This window comes from Corylus avellana, chromosome 2 (genome assembly GCF_965113065.1).
Source record: "Corylus avellana chromosome 2, dhCorAvel1.hap1.2, whole genome shotgun sequence".
Classification (NCBI taxonomy): Eukaryota; Viridiplantae; Streptophyta; class Magnoliopsida; order Fagales; family Betulaceae; genus Corylus; species Corylus avellana.
The window spans coordinates 1677261-1696618 of NC_142491.1; the positions used below are offsets into that span (position 1 = coordinate 1677261).

The 19358-nt window shown below is 36.1% G+C and overlaps 1 protein-coding gene across 3 annotated transcripts; it reads right to left on the reverse strand.

Annotated features, from left to right (window-relative positions):
- Positions 1-918: 918 nt before the first annotated feature.
- LOC132176442 (Transducin/WD40 repeat-like superfamily protein) lies at positions 919-17846 on the reverse strand. 3 transcript variants are annotated; one of them, XM_059588668.2, is made up of 17 exons: positions 17652-17846; positions 17111-17315; positions 16871-17044; positions 15478-15657; positions 13639-14047; positions 12971-13089; positions 12790-12867; positions 11513-11647; positions 10678-10722; positions 10383-10549; positions 10046-10124; positions 9882-9967; positions 8579-8708; positions 8283-8415; positions 4151-4317; positions 2549-2747; positions 919-1908 (listed from the first exon to the last, which is right to left on the reverse strand). In XM_059588668.2, the coding sequence occupies exons 2-17, from the start codon at positions 17228-17230 to the stop codon at positions 1703-1705; spliced, it is 2427 nt and encodes an 808-aa protein (XP_059444651.2). In that variant the 5' UTR covers positions 17231-17315; positions 17652-17846; the 3' UTR covers positions 919-1702. The 3 variants fall into 3 exon arrangements, with proteins under 3 accessions (XP_059444651.2, XP_059444643.2, XP_059444634.2); XM_059588660.2 differs by having other exon boundaries at positions 17111-17326; XM_059588651.2 differs by having other exon boundaries at positions 17111-17332.
- Positions 17847-19358: the final 1512 nt, after the last annotated feature.

The following is a 19358-nucleotide window of genomic DNA, read 5'->3' on the forward strand; positions in this document are numbered from 1 at the left end:
TATAATTAGTCTAGTGGGAAAATTGATATCTTTTAGTGGAAAGAATGGAGAGGAAAAAAAGACTTGGATGCTTGTGCTGGAGCAATTTATCATTTCAGTTTAGAAGTATTAATCTGCTGGAGAAATTGATAATTTGACCATTCGGGATTGTCTAATTTATATCACTTATGGTTGAGGAAAAAGTATATATATATATATATATATATATATATATATATATATACACTATTGAGTCATGTGAATTGTTAGTATTTTTTTAAAGTCTCACGAATGAACTGACAAGTGACAAGTGTGGCCCTTTTTTTATTTTTCTTTTTTTTTTTTTAAAAAAAAAAAAGAAAATTGATTAAATACTAAAATACATAAGGTAAGGTTCGATTAGTATAAATTAATTTTTTTAGTATTTATATTTATATTTATTATTGTAAATAATGTGTCACAACATAATTAATGCTGACTTATTGCTTGAATCTATTTGCCGTTTGAACACAAATTTCGTACAAATCGGTTTAGATGAAATTTAATTCAGTATACTCTAATAAGTGACAAATGTCATTCAATATTTTTTAATTTCTAAGAAATTAATGTTTGTCATCCTAAATTAGAAAAAAAATGATTATCTCCATTTCAAATAAAATTGAGAGTATCCAATTAGTGTATTTTAGATGGATAAAATTGTCTAAAAAATTAAAATGATAATTTTACCCTAGATTAGTGAAATGATAATAAACTGTTAAAATATTAAAAAAAAAATATGAGAAATAACACTCAATACTTATTAAAGTAGGTTAAAGAAAATTTCTGTCCTTCGCATTTTTTGCTTACCACATGGAGTTCATAAGGGAGCTAATTACATACAAATGGATAAAAGCATAGGGATCAATTTTATATTTTTTCCTAATATCTGTTTGAACCAAATTATTATTCAACTTCAACTATTTATTAGACGGACTAAACTCGAGTCGAGCTTATACAAACTATTTATAAACAATTCAGTTCATTTACACACCTAGATGAGAACCCTGACTAGAGGTTCGATATCAAATTTCATGTAAATATCAATGAAGCATTATATGTACAAAACAAAATCCATCATGCCAGCTTTCGAACCTGAAAAATAAAGCCAGATGGCGATATAAAGAACGGACTTTGGTACATTTTGTCACATGAATAGCATTTGAGTTGCATATCAAAGAACCAATTTGCAGAAAAATTTGGCACAAAGTGAAAAAGAAGGAACTTGAAACAAAACTTACACCATTTTGTCTTCACACCAAGCTCATTCTCAACTGCAAAATTTTAACTAAAAAAAAAAAAAAAATCACAATATTTTGACAGCATCATCACTTGCCACAATTACAAAATTTTCTGAACCAGGAAGACTCGACTGCCTTAAGCTTAACATAAAATCTCTCCCCCCATATGCCCTCTTAAGGTTGAGATCAAGGAGGTCCCCATGCATTCATTAATGTGACAATCTCTCTTCAGCGGAGCATTTACTTCAATGTATGAAGAGCATTCCACCACCAAATATCTCCCATTGCCAAACATCATTTCTGCCTAGCAATTATTGTACAGCTTCCTTATCTTTATGCATACACTCTCCTCTCCCTGTTTGCTGTTTCGGAGAAATTCTGTGGGCTATGGAGGTAAAAGGGGAATAAGCAAATCAAAAGAATAACTATTCCCACATCATCGGAAGTCATTCGACTATGGCAGTCCTTTTCTCCATCAAGGATTCCAAAAACGCCGAACACAATCTGGTAAGGGGTGGAAGATTATGTGATGACCCACTGAATATGGTCTCCCAAGGCCTCTCTGAAGGAGCAGATTGGATCGACAATGTCTGGTTTCTTTTTAACTTCAACTCCGGTAACTCCCCATAAATAGATGAGTATCCAAATTTCCCTGTTACATAAATATGAGCAAAATATGTAACAAAAAAAGAGTGATAAGAGAGAAGAAACAAGAAAAAGGGCACAATGTGTAGATATTTATTAGATACTGGAATGTAAAAGTTACACGTATTATACAACCTATTAGATTAATTTTATTCCTGAAACACAAGTGTTAATTGTAATCATGCCCCCACCATAAAGCATAATAAAAGCAGGTGCATGACATGAACCATGTATAACTCAATCAACATGTAAGCATGGCAAAAATGGGAAAAAAATGATTTCACAAATTTCAAATTATAAAAACCCGACTACTTTTTATCTAACATAAATAATAATAATACTCATATTCTGTGATGGAATAAGCTCAAGAGCATCCAAGGAGTCCCAGCAATTTATCAATAATGCAAGGGTGTGAGCGATATTGAAATGTCACCAGAGTAAAACATCCTTACAAGTTGCATGCTGAGCAGAACAAGACTGCATCATAAACTTTCAAAACAATGCGGTATAATGGGGCAGTTCAAGTAGTTATTCAATCTACAATCAATTTGAGTTTCCAAGCATACAGAGTATCTATATAAACTGGACATCTACTTGTCTTCACTAAAATAGTGAATGTTTAAATGTTTTAGTAAAGGAATCCCCACCTGTCTCTTCAAGCTCAACAAGACCCTCTGGCCTGGTAATGCTAAGCTCATTTGCTTCATTTCCATATGGGTCAAAGAGGACATACTCATGATTGCCATTTATATAAGCAAGGAATTCTTGTGGTGCATTTCCATCTGAAATATTCTGTTCCAAGGAAGATGGGTTTCCTCGAAGAAATGCAAGCCCGCCTCCCTTGGCCTGCAGTCAAGAAGTACACAGTATCAGAATAAATTGCCATTCTGCTCTAGTGGATTAGATGAGGAAAATTATGGTGTAACAGAGCATTGGGGATGCCAATTACCTTATGATTTACACTAGACATGCTAAAGTATATTTATAGAAACAAATGTCTTTAGGCATTTCTTGAATAATAGATTCTGAAAGTAACTGTTGATTCTTTAGGCATTTCTTGAATAAAGAGTCGAATAATAGGTTGCCAAGATTCATCTTGAAGATTATTAAACAATAGCTTGTTCTTCGTTCTTTCTTATCTTTGGCGATCAATTAGTTTGTCTCTTAATGTTCTTTTAATTTCCTAGTGGATTTCCAGCACCCTTTTCTTTGCAACCAAAGTCTGTTCCAATTGGACTTGAGACATATAGGTTACACCCCAGACCTAAGCAACACACCCCCACCACATGGATCAGGTAAGTCAAGGCTGTACCCACCCTGAAGGTTACACCCCAGACCCGTGCAACACACCCCCACCACATGGATCAGGTAAGTCACAGCTTCACCACAAGGCGTGGCCCCAAAGAATTATTTGCACCCAAGAGGATTCGAACCTTAAACCTGATGAGGATAACCATCAAAGTCCAAGGCCTTCACCCCTTTGGTTGATATATTGTCATATATTATACAGAATATGAAATATATGTCCAATGGACTAAAACAATAGTAGAGCAACTGAAGTGCATATATGTTGCAAATTAACAGGTTTACTGTGTAGCTTCATTTAGTAACCTTATTGCATAAGATGTATAGCAAAACAATCATCATTATTATAACATTTAACATCACCATTCCGCCAATAATTCAATCAAGTTACATGAGCTCTCAACATGAGAAATTACCCATTCACACTTTGACCTCTAAACTACGACTCACTGCAAGTAGTACCTACAAACTACCAAAGTGTTCCGAGTTACCCCTGAGTCAGATTTGACCATTATGTTGAATGCAAATGAGGTGCACCTCTGAAACTCTTTTTTTAAAAAGGAAAAACATTGCAATTTGACCATTATTTTGAATGCAAAACGTCTATGTGCAAATGAGGTGCAAGTTTGGGCACTAAAGTTTAATTTACCCTTTTTGTATATAGTTTCTTTTTAATTGGTACATATTATACAATTCATGTAATTATATTTTCTCAAATATAAATGAAAGTTTTCTACCCAGTATAGATTTTTACGTCATTGTCAATAGAAATGAAAAGATTAACCGAGTCCAAAAAGTTTAATAATTTTAATGACATTCAAGAAAGTATCTGCGCAAAAAATTTAATTTATAATGTTTGTTCGCCACTAGTTTTTACCAGATTGATTGTAATCAATAACAACATATGGACTAACCAAATGGAAAGGGTTAGAAACAAATTATACCTTTCTTACGGACCAGGTAGCAACAGGAACAGGATCCATTACATTGAATACTAAAATTACCCCATCTCTTTCATGAAACTTTGGTTCACTAGATTCGACACGTGTAGCTGGTTCAGGAAGAAGGGCAAGAACAGCAAAAGACAATAGATCCACTGTACATGCTACAGCTGCATTAAAAATAAAAAATAAAATATTATACATAGCATTGAAAAATTGCCTCCAAATCTTAAAATCAAGTGACAGACTATTAACCTAACAACCCTAAATACATTGATTTCAAGCAAAACAGACTTGTTAAACTCAAAATAAAAGTTCAACTAAACCCAACAATGACTGTTAGCCTGATAAACAAACTATCTTAAAATCTTTTTTTTTTTTTTCTTTTGATAAGTATACATTGCACAAACATTTAAATAACATGGAGGCGTTTGTAACCCTAACTTATAGAATTACTCAGTCAAATCAGGGCTTTAAACACCATCCAGATGGATATAAGGAATAGGCTGAGCAATATAAAATTAGCCAACCCACCAATAAGACAAATAGTTTCAGCACTAAAAATATCACAAATGTGAAAGAACCCAGTCCATCATTTACTTCTAACATGTTCTGCATCAGATAGAGGCATGACTGCTTACACAGAATATTATTTTTTTTTTTTTATATATATAAGTAATCGGATATTCATTAGAAAGCACAAAGGCGCAACCCAAATACACAAGAAATAAACAAAAGAGACACTGAGCTAGAAGCAGAAAAAAAATCTTTAAAAAAAACATGATAGGTCGAAATACTAAAATCTGAAACAACAGCCCAATAAAAAAGAGACTTAAAGAATAGAGCCTTTATTTCCACTAAGGTCCTCTTGGACACCACATAAGGGTGACATCATCTTCCAAACTGCATCAAGTTGAAACTTACCCCATGGCGCTCTGCAACATGCAAAGAGATCTACCACCCTCCTAGGCATAACACTAGCCAGCCCTACACTATTGATGGTATTTCAAAGAGCACATGCAATTTCAGAGTCAAATAGAAGATGATCCACTAATTCCTCATTCTTCTTACAAATGCAACACCACTCAACCACAATGATGTTTCCTTAGGTTGTCCATGGTGAGGTTCTTCCCTAAAGCGACCAACCAGACAAGAAAGTCACTCTTAAGGGAATCTTATTTTGCAAACCATATTCCACCAAATACTCCTGCATGAGAGAGGAGTACTATCATGGGGAACAAGAACAATGTAGTAAATCTAACATCAAACAACCCTCTTCTAGAAAGAACCCAACAAAGTCTATCTTCACCACCCCATCTCACTCTAATGGAATACAATGTTGTAAGGAATAAGGTAAAGAGATCCATCTCCCAATCGTGAGTCATTCCGAAAAAATTAATATTCCACTGATAAGAGGCATTATAAAGCTCCAAATGGTTTGCCATTGCAGCGTCCTTAAAACAAAGGCAATGCTAAACTAGTCCGAAAAAGCTCTCTTGAGGGCATGATCTCTACACCATACATCATGCCAGAATCAAATTTTGAAGCCATCACCCACCTCAAATCTAGTATGGCTAGAAAGCTCCACCAACCCCTCGTATTCTTCCAAAGCCCCACCCCATGCGACCCATGGACCTCATTTGAACACCACCCACCCCAAGCTTTACCGTATTTAGATTCCACAACCACTCACCGTAAGGCTTCTCTCATAAACATAGCGCCAAAGCCACTTTCCCAAAAGAGCCCGGTTGAACACAAGTAAATTCCAAACACCCAACCCTATTCAAAGATCGGAGTACACAATCCAATTAACCAAGTAAAATTCAAACTCTTCACCCATACCACCCCACAAAAAATCTCGTTGTAACTTCTTTATGTGATCAGCCACACCAACTGGAAGGAGAAAAAAAAACATGGAGTAGGTAGGCAAGTTAGATAAAGTGTTTTTAATCAATGTAACCCCCTCATCCTTTGATACATCCTATTCCATCCAAGCAAACAACGCCCTACCTTCTCAATAATGTCGTCCCAAATAAACTTGGCTGTAAACGAAGCTCCCAAAAGAAGACCTAGGAGTTTCATAGGCCAAAAACATACCATGCAGTTAAAAGACTAGCTAGACCTTCAACATTCATTACATTGCCAATCGGGACTACCTCTAATTTAGCCAAATTAATCCTTAAACCAAAAATCACTTCAAACCATAAGAACAAACAAAGCAAATTGTGAAGATGATTTGGATTTGCCTCACTAAATATCAAGGTTCTGGGCCTTGTCACCGTTAAGGGCTTTCACCGCTGTTTAGAGCCTTTAGCTTGCAAGTTTGGATGTATCTTGGAGAACCCTGAAAGTGTAAGAGGACCACCACAACTTCACCCTATCTACAAAACCCTCTGATTTTAGCCATAGGTTTTCAAACTTGAAGTATCTTTTGGTTCCAGCAATGCCTCCACAATCAAGAAGAATAGGAAAATGATCAAAGCATAGTCTAGATAGCCTCTTCTGGAGCGAATCAAGGAGCTGGGTTTCCCACTCCAAGGATACAAGGAATTTATCGATTCTAGACCAGGGAGAGGGGGTCCCAAATGCTAGACCATGTAAAAGAGCTGCCCACAAGAGCAATGTCCATGAGCCACTACTCAGAAATAAAATCAGAAACTCCAAGATAGCTGGACAAATACGGGCTTCACCCGATCTCACTCGAAAAACGAGTTACATTGAAATCCCGTCCAATGCACTAGGTAAGTCCCACCAACTTAGCAAACCAGCCAATTCATCCCATGAAAACCTTCTATCACCATCGACAATTGGACCATAAACACCTGCATACGCCCAAGCAAATTGATCCTCGACGTTTATGAAAGAAACGGCCACGGAGAACTCACACAACCCTCTTATCCCATATGAGCAAAACACCACCGGAAACCCCACTAAAGTCTAAACAACACCAATCTACATGACTGCAGCCCCATAAACTACGCACAATACTATAAGTCATAATCTCCATTTTGGTCTCCTGAAGATATAACATCTGCCATCCACTCTCGGAGTAAATTTCTGTTTCTAAGGCGCTACTTCCCCTCGTTCAATCGTCTTACATTCCATGATAATATTTTAGGCTTCATGGGCAAACCAAGAACCCCTCTATATCTTGAAATTCTCATCTTAGGGGTTGTTTACTCATCAGAATTTTTACGACAGGTTCAAAACATATACAATTGTTACTATGTGAAATTAAACTGGCTAAGAACTGGTCAACTCCAATCTTTTTTTTTTTCTTATGTTCTAGAGTAACGTGTGGCACGCAGGCAGAAGTTGAACTACCACACCAAATTTGGGACTTCATCAAACATGAAGCCTTTTCATCTCCATCAACCTTATTTGTGGTTTGCTAGCTATGAGGGTTCCCTGTACTCAATTTGGTACTCACAGTAAGCATTGAACAGGTCAACCTTATCTTCAACTGGCCCAATGGTGTAATCTATTGCAAATTGGTTTGGGGAAATGCTAGTATTGAATTGAGGAAAGTTAAAAAAACTATACTATTCACTGATATAAGTAATTTGACCTTAATGTTTTCATCGAAAATAACATACCTAGAATATTTTGTTATCTACTTTAAAAGTAACTTCATTATGCTTTTTTAGCCAAGCACATTACTTATTTCTTTGTTAACAGAACAGGAAAATAACCTCTGGAAGTGCTGACACCATTCCAAATGCAACCAATATTTGCAAAAAGTAACAATTTAGTGCAAGGTATTTTCCCTGTTCCTTATTGCTTTTATCTACTAATCATCAAAAACCTCCAAGGGTTCTCCTAATATACATTTCCATCTTCCCTTAAGGCTCCAAAACTGCAACTGACATACTATTACTTCAAATGTCGAACACATCTTTCCACAAACATTAATAAACTCTATTGATGACAACTTTGTCCCATGTTTTTAGAGATTACACTCAAATCTACAGTAGTGAAACAAGCATCTCAATAATTTATTCACAAATGACTGAAGTAGCTGAACTCTAATACATACTGGGTTGGGATATTGTGATCAGTAATATTCTTAAATTCATGCAAAAAATCAAACTAAAAAAACTGCTCTCAGCATGAAAAGAAATGAGGATTTCCAAACCTTCAATGTGAAGCCTGTATGACCAACATAGAGACAATTTTGACATACTCCATACAGAGAGTTGCGGCTTTGAACCTCGGGACACAGATACTAGAAACTCTGACTTTCCAGCAAAGGACAGGGTCACAATTGGCTGTAAATAAAGAATCAAATGAAAATTAATAACACAGAGCAATTAATGATAGAAAGAAAATATAATGCTGGCCCCACACAGGGTCTTAAACTATCAGTTATCAAGCATCGCATATAACTATTCATGTAAAACAATGAGAGCTATGAAGAAATATTAAAATCACCGAAAAGGTCTCTCCAATCACAGCAACAAGGACATTCTTTTTAGGATCCCACAATGTGATAACAGTCTCTGCCGCAACAGCCAGAACAGAACCATCGGACGAAAATGTAGCAGCTGTCATTGGTTTTTTTCTGCAATTAGGAACAATAATCCATCACAATTGACAAATTTAACATCTTCTATCATAGATTATACTGCATAAGCATGTTCAGATGAATGTCTTTTTGTTTTTCTATTTACCCAGAGATGCATATTAGACGCTAAGAATTGACAACAATGATTGAATGAAATTGTGGTTTTCTGATTCATGTAGTGGGGGACAGGATTTTTTTTTTTTTTTTTTGTGGTGGCGAGGGACAGGTGTTGTTCGTTTCATTACCAATCAATTGGTGAAGCTAAATTGGCATGAATGAAAATGGAGATGTGGGCTTCAATGGCTTATAGGTGCTAGTTCACAATGGGTGGAAAGGAGGCAGGTTGGCAGTAGCTAATATCATAGGTAGGGGAGTGGTTGTTAAAATATGATTCATGTTAATTTTGTGGTTGATTTGTGTTTGATAATGGGCTTAGCAAAAGTGGTTATTATAATATGGTTAATGCGGTTTCTGGTAAATTTATGTAGGACTTTTGCCAATGATTGATGGCAAAGAAGCAGGTTATGGGTTATGGCGTTGATGGTGATGGGAACTGAGGTGGAGATTGTGACACAGACGGATGGAGAATTTGTCAAGGGCTACAATGGGCTTTACAGTAGTGGTTTAGGGGTCGAAAGAAGTGGTGTGACGATGAGTTCTATGCCGCATGAAACCAAACATCTTTCAACATCTTTTTTTCCCTTCCCCCCCCCCCCCCCCCCTTTTTTTTTGTTCTTTTTATTTGGTGAAGTCACCTGACAGGTTGCATGAAGAAATTAATGATGTCAAGGGTTACTTGCCACAATGCCTAGCATTTCCGGGTTGAGTGCTTTAAATTTGAAGTTTAGGGGGAACTTTCACATTTAAGCCAATAACTTGGGTGACAAAGCACAATTTACCCAAAAATTATAAAAGTAAAAACTCCCAAGGGAAAAGGTTATATTTTATAAATATTTATTTGTCGGCCAACCAACTTTCAAAAAATCGCAGTTGTTGTGACATCGAACGGTTTTGAATCATTTATGGAACAACCTTTGGATCTTTGTGAATCAAGTCTTCTCTCTTCTATAAGCAGACTTATCTCTGACAGGTAAATTCAACTATTTTATTTTCCATGCTAGGCCTATAGAGGAAAAATATGGTACAAGAAAGAAAAATGTAGGATCATACTTGTATGACCCAACAGCGAGGCATGCCCAACCAGAATTCTGAATCATCCGACCTTTCTGTTGAATCTCATCATTGCAAGCCCATATCTGAAATATCAAATTGATATTGTGAGTTCAACAAGGAAAAGGATACTCAATTTTAAAGTGCCACTCAACCAAGATTACCTTGAAGTCCCCACCATACGATGAGGTAACTGCTACATGACGAGTAGGATGAAAAGCAACAGAAGAAATACCAGCATCCCTATATAACAAGGGACAAAATGTTAATTACCTAGGAAACAAGAAAAGGCAAAATGTTCAACTCTGCCATGTAATATATACACACAGAGTACATTCTAATTCACAAAAATGAAGCATATAGCACACTGGCACATTCACTAAAAAACATGATTCATTCTTGAGGCTTAAAATATTGAAAACAGCACCAGGAGCTCTCAATGAATATCATCCTTCCTGATAAAATATTTCTGAGTTTTTGGGTATATAAGCCAAGGCCAACCTGTGAGGTTCATAAATAACAGTGGACAAGCCGAACTTTTTGTTCTCTGAACCCAGTGCCCAAAACTTAAGACAAACAAGACCTCCAATTCCCTCTTCAGGTTGCTTAACTTCAACAGTACTCATCATAGAGCCATCTCGGGAGATAGCTACTAAAGTCACTAAAACCTGTAACAATAATACTCCAAGATTGAGAATAGAGTTGATATAAATCAGTGATCATATCAATCACAAGTAGTTTGACCAAGAAGATATCATTTCGCAGTGAAGTAAACTACAAATAAGCAACTTCGTACCGTGATTTCATCAGCTGGTTGATGGTTTCTTTCACAGACCTGAACCTGCAAAGCATCAATTTTAGAACATTTCAACTCCCAATTCATCACTTGTAATCAAAAGAACATTCTTCAAATGTTTGTGATTTCCTGAAAGGTACAACCGTACAATGTGCATCATTGACATTGAAAAGGCTGGGACCAGCATATGATGGGGCCCACCTACTGGGGGACCATATACCCTGTAATTTAATGAATAAATTGAAATATTTATCCATGTGTGTGGGGCCCACATAATACCTATTTCATTGAATTGAGGCCTCACGTTAGTAAATGAAGTAGATCCATGGATGTAAGAAATGCAGCAGCTTAAATAGAAGGTGATATGGTTCCACCTGGCAGACCCATTAGGCCAAAAATATAATACAAGATAAAGGCAATAGAACTTCTGTTTTAGCAAAGTCAAAAAGAAATGATTCAAGCAATAAAATTGAAGATGAGAAATTTATTTACATAAAGAATGATTTCATAGAATTTGACAATGGGATTATAACTATACAAGAATAAGGAAGAACAAAGCAGAAAAGAGGTCTTGATTTCTCTTCCCTCTGACCCCAACCTCTTTTTCTTCAAATCCCCCAATGCAAATACATTCCCACAAAACAATATTAAGGAGAGCATGTCACGTATCAACTAAACAAATGAATGAAAACAAGCATCAATAATTATGTAAAATTATAGACATCTCAACAGAAAAAACTGCATATTGCAGGAGTAAAAGACTAAACAACCACAAGAAGCTCAGTGTAGGAAATTCAAGGTAAATTAATTGGTACATCACGCTAAAAGATCTTACCTCATCTATTCCACAGTCATCAAACAAGCTGTAGAATTGGACACTATAGTTCTCTGTACGCAGCGCAATACACCCAGTAGAGTAATCAAATGCAAACCCACCACCTTCATATATCCCTGGAAGTGAATTAGGAAGCTGGAAAAAAAAATAAAGAAAGAAACTGTGTAAATATCATCTGAAAGTTTATATTATTATCATATACAACTGCAGAAAATCCAATCAAAAAATAAAGAATGAAAGAAACTGTGTAAGTATCATCTGAAGCTTAAATTATTTTGTCATATACAACTGCAGAAAATCCAATAAAAAATGTATAATACAAAATTGAAAAAAATGAAAATCCATCAAACACAGTTGTTTCAATCACACAGCAGAAACTCCATTACATATGTAAATGGCAGACTTGGCAAGCTAAGCACTAGGTCAGTACTACTAAGTATCTATCATCACCCATTAACTTCCTAACTAATATTATAAAGGCAAAGTTCTGTGAAGCACTTTAAGGTACTTCTCAAGGAAAACGAGTTCTAGTACATTTCAAGCCATCATTATGTAGAGATATCCGATATCATCATAAGCATACTGCATAGTCAACAATGCACTTTTTGCATGCTTTGAAGTCCCAGCCACAAGGCCTAAGCCTCATGTGACCAGATTCCAAGGGCCCTACAAGCCAAGGCATAGTTAAACAGTAAGCTTTTCTCGTGTTTTTACAGCACAGGCAACAAGGACTGCCATAAATGAATTGGAAAAAAAAATTAGTAGTATGTGCATTTATATGGAACTTAATTATAGAATTGAAGGTACATTGTCATTATTATTTCTTGTTCATCAGTTGTGCAGAAGATCATCACGAGCATCCTGCATACTCAACAATGTGCTTTTTGCAAGCTTAGAAGCCCAAGGCCATGGACTAAACCTCATGTAGCCAATTCGAGCTTAAGTCTAGGGATGATGATTCCATGTCTCAAGGTATTAAGAATTATATGCCTAACAAACTGGAAACCAAGGCATAGTTAACACTATATTCTTTGCATGTTTTTACAGCAGAGGCAATGACGCCTACCACATATGAATTGAAATTACATTTTGCTACTGTGCTCATTTATATGGAAGTTAAACGTAGGCAGTTCCTCTGAAAATACCCTGACTGTACTGTTTCCTACTCATTAGGTGGACCATTTCTGTCAATCAAACATATATGAAGCTTAGGTCGATCACAAATTTATTTAGATAATTAGGTCTTCAAGACGGCGGGTAGGCTCATTGGGACAAACCTTGATCCCTGAGATGGACTTCAAGATCTCCATTGAAGGCATTTTCAGTATATGAATTTGATTATCTGCACAAGATATCTGAAGACCCTTATTTCAGTAAAATTAATTAGATCTGTTTCAGCTGAAACAGTGTGAAATCACTGAAGAATTATAAGTTCCAGCTCAATAAAATTCTCCTTACAGAGGAAAGTGTAGGATCAGGAGAATCTATATAATATAGAACTGGGGATCCAATTCGTGGTAAAAACTTTTTCTTCCCCGTATCTAGCTGCCAGACCACAAGAACTCCCTCCTTTCCACCTAAACACCAATAGAAGCATCAGAAACAGAAAAATTACTTTAAACTTGAATTTATAAACAAACTACTACAGGAAACCATGAAAGAAAATGGTCATGAATAAGCATCCAGCTCCTTTTTCTATCAATAAGATATGATGGTACTTAAAGATATCTGGAGTAGTGGTTAGAATCAACCATAAAGCTATTCATAAAGTAGATAATCAAGGAATAGTCTAATGGAGACATGAATCACTTATTCAACAATCTACAACACGCCAATCTGTCACCCAGGGTCCCCATATAATATGGAAAGAGTATACCAGTTGGTTAACCACCATGACTCCTTTCATTCACAAAAGCAACCGTCAATTACTTTCAGCCATAGCCTAATTATCTGAGAAATATGGTGTACTACATATCCAACTTTTTCAAGTATACAAAAATGTCTGAAGCAGTCTTCCCCTTTGCCCAATCCTAGCTCCAATATACTTTTTTCATATGTATTACAAGGCAAACAGCACTTCTCATGAAAGGACTAGGCTTTATCTGATCATGGAAGCGTGGTTTTACCTGAATATAAATAGGCTCCATCGGAAGAGAAAGAGAGGACATTCACTTCAACAGAGTGCCAATGCCATGTGGAGCAAGACTCAGCATCATCATTTCCCCTCACCCCAGGTCTTTCTTCCTCTTTATTCACCAACCTTCCACTCACTAGTCCATCACTGATCGAAAGTAATCGGTAACCAAATCCTCTCCATACTAAAATTCTCCCAGTTACATCACCAGCAGCTACAATCCTCTTACTTGGATGAAATGCAAGCACTGTCAAATTCTTTGTATGATGCAGTGTAATTTTCTTTGCTACTATATGCCCAGAGTCTTTTGCAGGAATCATCCATATATGAAGCTTGCGTTTGTTTCTTATGCCGAAGAACTTTCCTGATGAACTAACAGATATAAATTCTGGTTGTGGAGTCTGTAAAAGAGGGACAACAGCTGTCATACATTTCAAATTACAACAAACAGTTGAAATTTATCATCTAAAGCTTCTCTTGATGAGTGAACATGTTAAGCAGTAGAAATGAATATTATCAGATAATATGTTCCTTTCAAAAACTGATATTCAAAACAGATATGACAACACTGCACATATTCAATAGATTCTCTAAAGTTTCAGAAACACTTCAAGAAGCCAGATTGATCCTGCGACCTTTAAATAGCTAAAGCAAGCTTCTTTTCAATAGGGTCAAAGTTTGATAAAGCCATCTTCATTTCTCTTTTAAGCCAAGCTTCATCTTCTATAAAAAGTAACTTTCCACCCAAAGAACTAAATAAACAGGACATGCAACCAACAGAAAGGTTGAGAGACAGATTACTTCTGAACGTATACAGGAATTGGTCACAGAGTAATCTCCATTAAAGAGATCAAAGCTATAGTTCAGTTAAGAGATGAATTCGATACACTAGCTAGACTTGGAAAAGCATGAACGGTAATAAAAAGGTGATTCAGCAAAAGCAGTGGACATTTAATCCTTTGCTTGACTATATGGAGTCTATCACTGCCACCTCAACAGGTGAAACACTTAAGTGACTATAATTTTTTTAGTCCTCCAGGAACTGAAAAAATAAGAAGTGAAAATTTACGTATAAGCATAAGTAGATAACTTAAGCTCATTAACTAATGAAATACAAAAAAAAAATTATAAGTAATCGAAATTTATTTAGAGCAACGAAATACAAAAGTATAGCACCATGAACATCATTATTGATATCGTTAAGCTTCTGATAATAAATCATAATACCATCATATCTTTATTGACTTTACATATCTTTATGCTTCTCATCATGAAATATAATATCAACATCCCATAGATGGCTTTATATTATTTGGCAATACATATACCAGTTCAGTTAATATGTTTCAAACTATTTACAGTCAACAAAAGTCAAGAGGGTATAGGAAGATACAGCAACTAGCAGCTAGGGAAAGCTAGGTATACAGTTGAACCAACACTCAACAAGAACAATACATAGGAAACTGACATTGCATCACTGAACTCCATAAGCCCTTCCCAGTGATTTAATGCTTACAAATAAAATCACGACTTGTTATCTTTCTTAGGCTTATCATTAAATGAATCAAAAAATCACCACAAGCTAAAAGAATATCTTATTTCAGAGTTTTGTTTTGCTCATAAACACATAGTTTATCGTAACTCTTCCTATAGAAAAGACAGTATTATCAACATTGCGTGTACATAAACATGCTCATGTGATAGTGGATTTTCTACTTTCTTTCAAGTTTCATTCCACTAAGTCAAAGCAATCCTCAATAGACCCAGATATTTGGAAGTACAACAACTTAATGCACAGACAAAAAATAGTTACAGTTCCACCAAATCGCACCTCTTTCAATATTAAGCCACCAATTAAACGAGATGCCGTCAAGTTACACTTCCGGATCTGTCCACGCAAAGGTTTGGGCACACTGTTCTGCTCTTTTGTATTTTCAAGTGACAGATAAGCAAAAAGATCAGTTGGCTTCTCATTGCTCAAGGCTGGTTGGCCTAATAAAGATGGAATCACCTAAAAAAAATCAAACCAACTAAATAAATGTCAGAACATGCTTTTTTTTGGGTCAGATAGCACTAAGATCAAAACACATATGAAAGACAAAACAAAGGTATAATTAACTTTAGGAAAACAAACTCCAGCTGAAATCAACAAGATCCATAATTAATACTCTACACACCTCAGTCAACCTAAACACTTTTATCATGACTCACGGATGGCTTTATAAGCTCTTACTTCTCATCCTACTACCCAGAATTACAACATATAAATATTTTTTAAATCTTTTATTACTCAGATAAATAACAATCAAATTACAAATTATAGACCAAACTTTCCAGCAAATAAATATATGAAATTACACAGATCAACTTCTCCAAAAATATAATCAAACCCCAAACTAACGACACTAGCACATATATATAGGTACATAAAGGCAGGATCACATGACACTACTGCCTAACTTGGGTAGCTTGACACCAACCAATAAATCTTTTTATATTCTTTCAAACCCACTGGACAAATGTTCACTACATAGTGATCATGCATGCCAAATCTCAATGAATTCAATTGCCATATCTGATCCAAAAATTCATACATTCTCATAGATAGAGTTAGATTTATCAAATCTATATGGATTGAATAGTTCTTGATCTCCAATTGATTTGACAAGTATGATGGTTCTAGGAATGACAGGCAGTCTGGTTTGTCAAAAAACGGGTCCTCCCATACACACATACCTAACTCTTTTAAGAGAAAAGTAAACCAAAGTTTTCTATTTGGTTACCTAATATAAAAGAGCCTGAGCTCTATAATTCCGATATATGTAAAAAATTTCTGTTTAGCACATGTATTACAAGAGGCAAAAAAAAAGGTGAGGTAAAGAAAAATGAAAGTGGTTATCCGTTGTTTAATGAGAAAAATAAAGCAACACATGCAATTTCGACCTCCTAATCCAGCTGTGTGACTTCACCCAATCGAGTCCAATCCATGTTCCTTTTTCTTGCATTTGTCACACTTTGCTTTAGAAACCAACACAACAATTTTGACAGAATAAGTCACACACGCACGCACCACCCTACCGTGTAGTCTTACAACCATTAGAGTTAGAGCTCAACAGCATAACCAACCAAGACAACCAGAAAAAAACAAAAAAACAAAACAAAAACAAAAACTTGAACTAAGCAACTGAAAACGAAGGGGTAGCATAGCAAGGCATGAATCTTACCATGGAGAAAACGGGCAGCTTAACATCGACCTTCTTCATCAACTCCGGCACCGAGAAATCCCAATACCGAATGGTCCCATCGAGCGAGGCCGTCCAGCAGTAGCACAAAATCTTACTACCCGGCACCACAATCACCGACGTCACCGCCTCCGTGTGACCCTCCAATGATGCAATCTACATGTACAAGAGAGTAAGCATCGTAGTTTGATAGGAAACTGAAGGGCGATGGTTTTGGCTAACCTGTAATCCAGTGGAGGTGCTGAAGATGGAGACAGTGTTGCCTGTACAAACGAGGAGGCGCTTGCCGTCGTTTGAGAAGGCAGGAGGAGAAGATACGTAGCTTTTCCCGCCAGTAATCATGTTGCAGAGTTTCGGAGGCAGAGAGACTCGGAGACAGTTGTTTGTTGGTACCGCAAAAACCCTAAAGGTGGCTTTCTCCTAAACCCTTCTCCTTCCCTTCACCTTCCCGTCAGTTTGAGTTTAAAAGGCATTAAACTAGTTTTTCTATTTATAATATAATCTCCATAAAAAAAAAAAATATATATATATATAAGTCCCTGAACAAACCATTTTTTAAATAGCCCCACGAAATTTATTAAATGCATTACATGTCACATAATGACCCTTTTTTCCTAATTGATTTTAATTCGGCGCTAAAAATATAAAAGATGTTTGACCCAAAAACAAATGATGCATTTGTGTTCATCATATGTGCTTGTGCTGATTCATACCAAATAATCGACCCAAAAAACAAAATCAGAGCCAAAAAAGAGAGATATACCGGAGAGTTGGAAACGGAGACGGAGACTCAGAGATAGAGAGAGCTGTGTTGTGCAGCCTGTGCTGCGCCGTGAGTCACAGAATTGTCGGAGAGTGGACCGGTGGCGGTGTGCAGGCGCTGAAGAGTGAAGAGACGAGAGGGAGAAAAGGTTGTGGCGCTAGGCGCTAGAGAAAGACAGTGAGAAAGAAGGCTGGTGGCCGGTGTGCGTGTTTGAAGTGAACTTAGGTTTACGTGTTTTTTTTAATAAAAAAAAAAAAAAAAACTGGTGTAGCGGGTCAGGGTGAAGCGGGTTGATCTGCCAAGAAATAAAAATAAATGGGTCATATCCGTTTATGAGTCAAACTCATTTATGGTAAACTTAAATTCGATAACTCCATGTCGTGTTGGTGTCATGTTCGTGAATCGTGTCAAAATTAAGAGTGAGCAAATCCGGGCAACTCAACCCACCCGCCCTGCCTTTAGTGTAAAATTTGCAAATTCATATTGAAATTTTAACTACCCGTACGGATCGGGGCGGGTTGCGGTAATATATTTTACAATTCTCGAGTACCCAATCCAACCCGCAAACCCAAAAAAACAAAAATAAATAAATAAAAAACCTCTATCTCTCTTATACTTTCTTTCCTCACGCCGTCACAGTTTAGGATTTGAGAAACAGAGGATTTGAGACTAGGATTTGCAGGAAGAGGAGGGGAGGAGAGACGCAGGAAAAAAGGTTTTGAAAGAGAGAAAGAGAGAAACCCTATAAAAGAGAGAGAGAGTTTCTCTACACTATCTTTTACAAGGATTTGATCTATGATATCAGGTATACTTTCATTGAGTGTTTGGGTATGTAAATATATTATAAACTTATGAGATCAAAAGAGTTAAAGATATATACCATAAAACTTTCTATTTTATTTTCTCAACAAATTTACAGTATCAGAGGTTTTTCCACCGGCTACCGACTGATGCCACTTCAATAATTTTCTTCTTGTCTTGTAGGTGACTTCTTGTGATGAATACCCACAACTAATAACATAAATATATTGATAATATTAACTATTTCGGGTAGGAGAGATTACAATAGCACATTGACTACAATACTCCACTCAGGGCGGGAGAATTCCATAACTTTCACAATTTTTTTTCTTTCTTTCATTCGTCACAAAATGTCTTTAAATAAATACAAATGACTCTTAAATTGATAAGACTCCTAATTAATCATAATTCTAATTTGAAATGATCTAGTCCTAAATTCAACTAGTAAACCTTTAAGCCTATCTAGTACTAATCTTTATCTTTATCATTAATGATTAATTAGGAGTCTAATATAAATGAGAGCCATCATCCTAAACAAGACAATAGCTAGCTTCTGCTGCCCTACAACTCTTTCTATTCATTTTCTTGACAAATTTACTGACTTTCGCATCAAAGGTTCACCATCGGCTGTCGGCCGGCACCACTTCAATCCAATCGTCACTACAAAAATTCCTTAATTTGGTGACGTATGAATAGTAAGTCATTAGATAAAACGCCATTAAAATGTGACTTTTAAATTGTTCAAACGTCACTATTTTATAATAGTGACGCGTGAATAGTTTTGCATGTGAATAGTGACGTGTGAACAATACATGTCTCAAAATTTGAAAATATTAGCTTCCAAAGTCTGCGTTTAAAACAACCACCCACACTCAAAAACTTAAAAAAATTTCCATTTTCACCAAC